The 10484-nt window shown below is 35.1% G+C and overlaps 1 protein-coding gene across 1 annotated transcript; it reads left to right on the top strand.

Annotated features, from left to right (window-relative positions):
* The first annotated feature begins 362 nt into the window (after window positions 1-362).
* On the top strand, window positions 363-10484 carry LOC112639698 (fatty acid synthase-like). The gene is made up of 8 exons (XM_025414563.1): window positions 363-459; window positions 2101-2191; window positions 2273-2617; window positions 3646-6797; window positions 7011-7479; window positions 7618-7960; window positions 8102-9588; window positions 10039-10484. The coding sequence occupies exons 2-8, from the start codon at window positions 2137-2139 to the stop codon at window positions 10431-10433; spliced, it is 6246 nt and encodes a 2081-aa protein (XP_025270348.1). The 5' UTR covers window positions 363-459; window positions 2101-2136; the 3' UTR covers window positions 10434-10484.

The raw sequence follows: 10484 nt of genomic DNA, 5'->3' as shown, positions 1-10484 counted from the left end.
GCTTGAAATTATTTCTTAATTTAACATAAACCGTAATATATCTAGTAAAATATTCATTTTTCGATTATGTTGCTTTAATACTTCTATGTACAAAATAATGAGAGAAATCAATTGGTGTAAAAAACACATAGTTGTTTCAAAGAAAAAATATGTAATTGTTAATTGCAAATTACATAAGTTTATTTGATAATAGGAAGTTTATTTGATAATAAATTATCGATGAAATGATCGATAATGAGCGATGATTAAAATTTTTTACATGTTCTTCACGAAAATATGATAAACAAGTCGAGATAAAGTAGTATAAAAGACGCAATATTTCCTCAGTAATAATATTGAATTAAAAACGGTAAGAGGTGTACTATTAGTGGAAATTGCTGATCTGCCAATCAAAAGTGATTTTTTAAACTTTGTTCAATTTAATGGAGACTATGGTCACACTTCATAGTTATTGTGAAGGTAAATTTTCACGTTTTAATTATTCCAAGAGGTTCAGTACATATTTATCGTTACGAAAATGAATTAAAATTAAGATCTTCAAATGAATGTATTGAATATGCTAATAGAGCAAGTCCCGATAATCCTGTCATGATTATAAAGAAACACATTGTTTTTTTAAATCTTATGTCAGATTTTAACGGAGGAATTGGGATTGATAGAATGCATTGCGTGAATGGCGGTGTCGCGAAAAAGATATTATTACTAGTTTGATATTAAATTTCGAACTTTTCCGTTTTCTGTGTATGCTGTCATTGATGTCATCAATAGAAGGCTTATGGCAATCAAACTGTCAAAATATATGCATCGTATGCCGCGTTATATATAAGATTTATTCCACTGGAAAGCAAAATTGAAGAACATGGCTTTCATTATTCTGTTCCAGTTCTCAAGAGAATTTTAAGACAAGATTATTTCAATCATTATCTTCTTCTTTTGATAGCAATATTCATATTAAATTCCGAACAAATCATTTTCCATAATAAATATTGCTTAAAATTTTTTAAATAAATTTATGTGTGAATCAGAACATTTGAATTGCAATTTTGTTCGTTTGTTTTTCTTAATATCTCTCAACTTGGTACTCACCTGGTTTGAGTCTGTTCAATATTTCCGACACTTACCAAACAATGTTCTAAAAATAGTTTCACGATCTTTCTCTTGCTTAGAATACGAGAATTTAAATGGTAAACTTTTAAAAGTGGAATGGAACGTGGCATATTGATGCAACACAAATTACAACAAAACGATATAATTACCGGTATAACTAGTTTATAAGAAATTATTAGATTAATAAATGAAATACCAAGAGGTTCCGTTTATAGTAAAACCTATAAGTAAAAATAAATATTTCCAAATTGCTACAGTGTTGATGCTTATAAGAAATTACAGAGATTACAAATATTATTATTACTCCAATGTACAATACAAGAATTCCTAAAACGGTCTCATGGTGGTACTCCATATTTTACATTATTAAAAAATAACTGCTTACATGTGTCGCGTATAAAGCAGATTTACAGACAAAGTTTTCTGTTGTGAAATAAACATATAAATAATGAAGGTCAAATGCAATTCGTTGCTTTATTAAAACTATTCATCAGAATTGCAATAAAGAAAAAGACATTACGCGATTGTATAAAAAATTGCGATTGTGTATTTGTTGTTCGTGATGATTATAATACAACCGATATTAATTTTTTTTACAAAAATATCACAATATAGATAACTTTATAGCTATTTCCTAATGAAACTTTAAAATGTGTAAGCGTATATATGAAAATCGATAATCAAATGTAGATAGAAACGCCTATTAAAAAAGAACTAGAATAGTATATTTTTTATGTATATTTATGTATATTTATTATCCATTTTATTATATTCTAATATTAATTGCATTAGTTTGAAATAATAAAAATTATTCTCGATTTGTAAATCGAGTATTAATATATTTTTATTAGTGCTGAAAATTTCGATAAAATTTGAAGGTTTAAAAGAGATAAAGAGGTAAAAGTTGTAAAAACAAAAATACAAGAATTCAATTTTAATAAAACGATTATATGTGCAATTTAAAATTATAAGAAAGAATTTTTATTTTTATAGAGAGATAGAAAAGTTAAAGCAAAATCTTATTATTCGATGATCAAGATGCCTACTTATTTTGAAGGTGATATTGTCATTGCGGGCATTTCAGGTAATTATATTACCACAAATTATAATACAACACCAATTTTATTATAAGGTGAATGTTTGTAATACATCGATATTTTTCCAGGCCGTCTGCCTGAATCATCAAACATTGAAGAATTTAAGGAAAATTTAATGAAAGGGACGGACATGGTCACTGAGGACGAGCGACGTTGGAAACCGGGCCTTTACGGTTCACCTTCTAGATTTGGCAAACTTAAAAATCTTCACAGTTTCGACGCTCCTTTCTTCAAGATATCTCCTAAACAAGCGCATGTAATGGATCCGCAACTTCGCATTATGTTAGAAGTGACACATGAGGCATTGATTGACGCTGGTGTCAATCCTTCCACCTTGAAAAAATCGCGTACCGGGGTGTTCATTGGTGTTTCCGCTTCCGATGCGAATGATTTTTGGAAAACCAAGCCGGACGGTAAGTACATTTTAAAACTTATCGTGAAAATTTTTACCCGTTAAAGTCATATTATGAAACAATATTCTTTAATAATTAAACCAATTTTTATTTATTTAATCTTAGAAATGTAAGAAACAAGATGAAAAGTTACATTAAAATTATATTATAAAAAGATATTTTTTAGCTAAAACAGTTTTGAAATATTTAATATTAAACATATATGAAATATACGTAAAAATGCATAAAGAATAATAGATTCTTTATATTAAAATATTACACAATTAAAAAAAGCATATATAAGATTTTGAAATAAATATACAATTATAATAATTAAAACATTACTTTTTCACAAAAACATATATAAGTTTAAAAATTAGATTTATAATATGTTATACATGATATTTATATTAATATCATATTATTTAATAAAATTAATATAAATGTTAAAATTGGCAAATAAGAGTTAAAGCGTGGTAATTTGAGAACAATAGAAAAAAATTTTTTTCTTTTTTATTAATGTAAATAAGAACTATGATTAATAACTTATTAATAATAATCATAAAAAGGAAAAAAGAGTCTGAACGATTTTAAATCACGTTTGTGTTCTTTGCTATATATATTATGACCTTTAAAATGAAATTTATTTATACTAAGTAACGATTTGCATATTTTCAATTCGTTTATTTTTGTTTCTCTTTCTGTTTGTTTTTATTTTAACTTAATGTTCTTCTATCACCAATGAGAAGGGTCACAGAACATCGAAATATTAATTCTATTATATTTCTTTAACATGTAAAATTTTATTACACATCATTTACAGCATACACCCTCTAATGGCACACATTTTTTTGTTATTAATTAATTTTATTAATTAAATTAATTCAAAGTAAACATGATGAGAGACTCAGTTAAATTGTTGCCTTTAATAATGGCGTACCGATCATTATTAAAATTTTAATTTTGCTACAAGAACACTTTAAACTTCAGTCAAGACATCCTTTAAATAAGATAAAAAAAATTATCGTCTGTAAATTATCTCTTTGTAGGATATGAATGGCTCGGAAGTAGCATAGCAATGATGGCAAACAGAATCTCTTATACCTTCGATTTAATTGGACCCAGCTTTTCGGTGGATACACTTTGTTCTTCATCTTTGACTGCTATGCATGAGGCAGTCGTGGCGATACGCACTGGCGATTGCGACGCAGCGATCATTGGCGGATTGAATATTGTGCTTAATCCGGTTCACTATCTTCATTATCATAAAAAAAATATGCTATCCACAGAAGGTAAATGTAAATCATTCGACATCTCAGCTGACGGTTACGTGAAAGCCGAAGCAGTGGTCGCAATATACCTGCAGAAAATGACAGACGCGCGCAGAGTATATGCTACAGTAATAAACACAACGATAAACACGGACGGCTACAAGCCCGAAGGTGTCATGTATCCGAATGGTGACATTCAGTACCTGATGTTACAGAAAATATACAATGAGGTGAATATTGATCCCAAAGACATAGTTTACGTGGAGGCGCATGGTAGCGGTACCAGAGCGGGAGATCCGGAGGAGCTCGGTGCCATCGATAAGTTGTTTTGCAAAGACAGAAAGACACCGCTGTTAATCGGCTCGGTTAAATCAAATATGGGACACGCAGAACCTACCAGTGGACTGTGCGCGATCGCCAAGGTGCTGATTGCGATGGAAACAGGTGTGATTCCGGCGAATCTGCACTTTGTTACTCCAAATCCAAAGATTCCCGCGTTGACCAAGGGACGTATTCGCGTACTTGACAAAGCTACGCCATGGAACGGCGGTTTTGTGGGTATCAATTCATTTGGCGCCGGTGGTACGAATGCGCACGTCATTCTGCGCAGCAATTCCAAGGTAAAAATGTCATTAGATACCGTCGAGCAGCAATTGCCGAAGCTGGTCGCCGTATCGGGCCGTACAAAAGAAGCTGTACAAGTATTATTGAACAAGGCAAACGAGCATCGACAAGACAATGAGTTTTTATCTCTACTGTACTCCGTGCACAGTGATAACATACCGAATCATAACATTCGTGGCTACGAAATACTCGCTTATGATAGTACGCGCGAGATTGTCGAGGCGAATTATGACGAGAAACGTCCCGTTTGGTTTTTATTTTCCGGTATGAATACTCAATGGCCGGGTATGGAACGCGAATTGCTTGACATCGAAACGTGCCAGCGTAGTCTACAACGATGCGCCGATATATTAAAGGAGCACGATGTTGATCTAATGAATATCATCATTAACGGTACTGATGAAACATACGAAAACGTAATGGTTGCTACCGTGTCAATCGTGGCCATTCAAATCGCTCTCGTCGATATGTTAATATTTATGGGTGTGCAACCAGACGGTATAATTGGACATTCCCTTGGAGAAATAAGTTGCTCGTATGCCGATGGTGCGTTTACCCTAGAGCAAACAATTTTGGCAGCCTATTACAGAGGCAAATCGATTATAGAATCCAATTTGGAAGCAGGCGCTATGGCGGTGGCAAATTTGAATTGGGAGGAAGTCAAGAAGATGTGTTTAAACGATATCGTTCCAGCCTGTCATAATTCCGAGGATTTGGTTACCATTTCTGGTCCATCCGTATCTGTGAAAAAGTTCGTAGAGGAACTGAAGAGCAAAGATGTCTTTGCCAAAATGATCAAATGCTGTGGCGTTGCTTATCACAGCAAATACATTGCTCCAGCTACATCCAAAGTTCGCGCTTCCCTCGATATGATTGTGCCGAAGCCAAAGAAAAGATCTACCAGATGGATTTCTAGTTCGATACCCGAGGCCGCATGGGATAGTCTACTCGCACAATTTTGTTCATCGGAGTATCACGTGAACAATATGCTGTCACCTGTGCTTTTTCAGGAGGCGATTACGCATATTCCGAAAAATGCGATAACCATCGAAATCGCGCCACATTGCTTGCTACAGACGATCCTGCGTAAATCCCTACCATCCACGGTGACTAATATCGGTCTCCAAAAGCAGAATCATTCAAATAATTTGATCTTTTTACTATCTAATGTAGGAAAGATGTACACAGCCGGCGCGCAGCCCGACATCTCTAAACTGTATCCGTCAGTTAGTTTTCCTGTCAGTCGCGGAACACCGATGATTGGATCATTGATCAAATGGGACCATTCTGCTACATGGACGGTGCCCGATTTGAAGCATCAGATGAAAGAATCGTCTGGAGCGCTTGTTGTAGAGATAAATTTATCGAGTGAAACAGACGCATATTTAATGGGACACCAAATCGACGGGCGATTTGTTTTCCCAGGCGCCGGCTTCATATTCATGGTCTGGCAAATCTTTGCGAAACTACGCGATACCGATTTCGACCGACTATCAGTAATCTTTGAGAACGTATGGCTTCAGCGCATTACCTTCTTACCGGAGAATAAAACAATCAAATTTTTCATAAAACTTTTCGAAGGAAAGGGAGATTTTGAAGTCCTCGAAGCTAATAGCATTGTAGCCAGCGGGAACATCCGCGCCGCTGAAGCTATCGAGATAAATCAGTTGAACTTACCACCGCTCCCGATACCGTCTACCGAGCTTTTATTGAATACGGAGGATATTTATAAGGAATTGAGATTACGTGGATACGAATACAATGGTATTTTCAAAGGAATAAAATGCTGTGACATTTCTTCCACCGTTGGCGAGTTACATTGGTTTAATGAATGGTCTTCGTATATTGATAACATGTTTCAATTTAAAATGTTGTCAAACGACCGGAAATTAGTTTATGGCTCGAAGTGTCGATACGCCATGATCAATCCCGTTCTTCATAAACGAATGATCAATGAGTTACCGAAAAACGGCGGATTGCCGATATATCACTATAAAAATGCCAATATAGTTAGATCAGGCGGTATTGAATTAAGAGATATGAAATATACCGCACCTCAGCGACAGCAGAAGACTAAACCTAAATATGAACGTTACGTTTTCGTATCTTATGAAAATTCGCGCAGCTTGGTCTTGAAAGATCCAAAGAGACAAAAGATTCACATACTTACTGTACTATTACAAATTGTATGTGAAAATGTAACGACATCGAGAATCAAGGCCATGGAAGTTGCGGATAATCGAGCCGCGGAAGAGTTTTTGGTGCCGCTTGTACACGATATTCTTTCTTGCGATCCCTTCATGACTGTAAGTACTCGTTATATAATTTTAATAATTGTTGTCGACGTCAAAGAAGTGAACAAAAATCTTGGATAAATAGTCTCAAGCGATTTATAGTATAAGATACATATTTTTTTCATATATATACAATTTTCATAAATGCAAATTGTGATATATAAAAAAACTTTTTTTTAAATGCACGGCATTCTAAATCCGTGTCTATCATTTTTATCGTTTTAGGTTGATTTACAAGTAGCCGTCAGTTCTGCGTGCGATTATAGGACAAGTTTCGATCAAAGGGGCATTAATATTAATATAATTAAATGGGATGCAAATGATACATTCCCAGCTCAGAATATGCATCTCATCATAGCAGCGGAAGTTCTCTCTGGCCGTACTCTCATCAATTTCAAAAATCTAGCGGCTACCTTAAATTCTAATTGCTTTATTCTTCTAGAGGAGACTGGTATATTCGACTTAAAGATTGCACTAGAAGAGGCGAATCTGATGTTAATTAGTAAGCAAATCGACTCCACGGGAAAGAATTATTTCTTATTGAAAAAACGAAAAGAAGTGAGAAAAGAACCGATCTTAATACAGATTACAGGAAACGATTTTTCATGGTTAGCAAATGCGAAAGCGGCATTGAGAAATTGCGACAGTGAAAAACAAGATGTTCTTTTTGTATCTCAAAGCGAAGAATTACTTGGTAAGTATACATGTTTATACATAATTTTCGAAATGAAAAATTTATGTTTAGAAATATTTATTTAAAAATCTTTTTTTCGAGCTTTATCCGAGAGTTTATCAGCGAATCATTAAAGATCTTGTTTTTTTTTATTCTCAGGTATAGTCGGATTCATAAACTGCATGCGACGCGAGATGGTAAACGTGCGTTACGTTTTCATCCAGGACAATAATGCTCCCAAATTTGATTTATTCTCGCAGTTCTATGCGGAGCAATTAGAGAAAGAATTAATGGCTAACGTATTGAAAAGTGGTCAATGGGGTAGTTATCGGCACTTGCAATTAGATAAAAATAACTACACGGAAGTAGAGCACGCTTATGTGGATATATTGACGACAGGAAATTTAAATAGTTTAGCATGGATTCAAAGTCCGTTAACGTATTGTCAGAGCAAATATCTAAATTCACTTTGTAATGTGCACTATGCGTCATTAAATTTCAGGCAAGTTTCAACGAAAGTCACTTCTTGCGACTGAAATGATAAAAATAACGAATTCGATGTAACTATATAAAATACGACGAAATTATATAAACAACGAATATCACGTTGATAAATATTTATTGATAAATTTTATACTAATAGGGATATTCTGCTGGCGACTGGTAAACTATCAACGGATGTTCTCTCATCGTTAGGACTTGTTACAGAAGACTATGTATTGGGATTTGAATTCTCCGGGACAGACGCAGATGGCTGTAGAGTAATGGGTTTATTAGACAAATCTAGAGGTTTGGCGACCACCGTGTTGCCGGATTCCGGTTTTCTTTGGAAGGTACCTGACAAATGGACACTGGAGCAAGCGGCGACAATACCGGTCGCTTATGCGACCAGTTACTATGCTCTGTTTGTACGAGGTCGATTGAGAACGGGCGAAAACGTGCTGATTCATTCTGGTGCGGGTGCCGTCGGTCTAGCGGCAATCAACATTGCCTTGCACGCAGGCTGCACCGTCTTCACTACTGTCAGCACAGAGAAAAAACGATTGTATCTCAAGAAGACCTTTTCGCAATTGACCGACAAGCACATTGGCAATTCCCGAGATACGAGTTTTGAACAGCTGATCTTGGACGAAACCCGAGGACGTGGGGTCGATGTAGTATTGAATTCACTGTCAGAAGAGAAACTACATGCCAGTGTACAGTGCCTCGCGAAGAACGGTCGCTTCCTCGATATTGGGAAGCACGACATGTTGAATGGCAATCGCATAGATATGTCTCTGTTTTTAAAGAATACTTCTTATCATGGTATACTTTTAGAATTGTTATTAGAAAATATCGAGGATAAGCGAAAAACGGTTAGACTAATCTCGGAGGGAATTGTGAATGGTGCAGTACGTCCATTACCGACGACCGTATTTTCGAAGCAAAGCCTCGAGGAAGGATTTAGATTTATGGCAGGCAATCATATCGGTAAGGTATTGCTGAAGATTCGCGACGAAGAACCTCAGAAACATATGCTGCCAATGCTAAGAACAGTAGCGGCCATACCACGTACTTATATGTATCCAGACAAGTCGTATGTGTTGATCGGTGGTCTCGGTGGATTTGGTTTGGAATTGGCCAATTGGATGATCACCCGCGGCGCTAGATTCATCGTTCTCGTGTCACGTACTGGAATACGCACTGGTTATCAGACGTCCCGCGTTCAACATTGGCGCAATAATGGCATCAAAGTCATCATCTCTGCTGCAGATATCACGACGTTATCGGGCGCCGAATGTTTAATCGACGAGAGTAATCGGTTGGCTCCAGTTGGCGGTATATTTAATCTGGCCGTCGTTCTACGTGACGCTTTGTTCGAGAACTTACAAGTGGCCGACTTCGAGACTGTAACCTTGCCAAAAATCAATGGTACGAAGAATCTGGACGTGATATCGAGAAAGTCTTGTCCATCATTGGATTATTTTGTCGTGTTCTCGTCCATATCGTGTGGCCGCGGCAATGCCAGTCAATCCAATTATGGTCTCGCAAATTCAGCTATGGAAAGAATAATAGAGCAAAGACATACTGCTGGTTTGCCCGGTCTCGCTATTCAATGGGGTGTTATAGGAGATGTCGGTTTGTTTGTTGGTGAGACATTTCTCTATTTCTTTTTATGAGATTCAATGGGAATTATATTTTTGTATTTAGGCGTAATTTATAAAATGAAAAGGAACAATGTGATCCGAAAAAGAATCGAAGATCCTTTACATAAAAAATATTTCCATTTTATTCTTTAAAAAGTATCCACATAGCCAATATAATGATATGATTTTTAGAGGATAATTTATTACATTATTTATTTTTATTAATAGAGACATTAACAACTTTTTATTGCAAGAAATATATAAAACAATAATTGTAGAGATATTATTAATAGGACATAATTGCAAACTAATAACAATAACGTAATATTATTAAAATAAGAGTGCAAATTATTGTAGATATTTAAATATATAAATTATTTTGGCCAGATTATCGAAGCGATCAGTAATCATTTTTTACATTCGATATCACTAAATGATACTCTGATTTTTGCAGATACAATGAAGAATACAATTTTTGATGTAAGATATGTTTTACCGCAACGTATGACCAGCTGTCTTGAGACCTTAGATATTTTTCTTCAACAACCATATCCAGTATTATCGTCTACAGTGATAGCCGAGAAACACAAATTTGCAAATAACGACGACAAAGTTGATATCATCCAAATCGTTGCTAATATCCTTGGTATTGAAAACATCTCGGCAAATATCAATGACAGCTTCGACAATCTCGGCATCGATTCGCTAAGCTATACGGAGATAAAACAGATTCTTGAAAGAGAATATGGTATCTTATTATCGTTCCGAGAGATGTATGTCTTAACTTTAAGTAAATTATTAGACTTATTAGCGAAAAACAATGTGTCTCACGATTCTTCAACAAGTTAAAGAAGTACAAAGATGATCGCAAATCTACAGAAAGAGAAATATATTCTTTAA

Source organism: Camponotus floridanus, unplaced genomic scaffold (genome assembly GCF_003227725.1).
Source record: "Camponotus floridanus strain SB8 unplaced genomic scaffold, Cflo_v7.5 scaffold83, whole genome shotgun sequence".
Taxonomy (NCBI): domain Eukaryota; kingdom Metazoa; phylum Arthropoda; class Insecta; order Hymenoptera; family Formicidae; genus Camponotus; species Camponotus floridanus.
Note: the sequence above shows the minus strand (reverse complement) of the source record. Positions and strands in the feature narration are given on the sequence as shown.

Bases quoted from the DNA above. Each gene is read 5' to 3' on its own strand.
- LOC112639698 (XM_025414563.1), top strand. From the start codon at position 2,137: ATGATCAAGATGCCTACTTATTTTGAAGGTGATATTGTCATTGCGGGC. The intron at 2,192-2,272 runs GTAATTATATTA...ATATTTTTCCAG, and splicing joins TGTCATTGCGGGCATTTCAG to GCCGTCTGCCTGAATCATCA. The intron at 6,798-7,010 runs GTAAGTACTCGT...TTATCGTTTTAG, and splicing joins CTTGCGATCCCTTCATGACT to GTTGATTTACAAGTAGCCGT.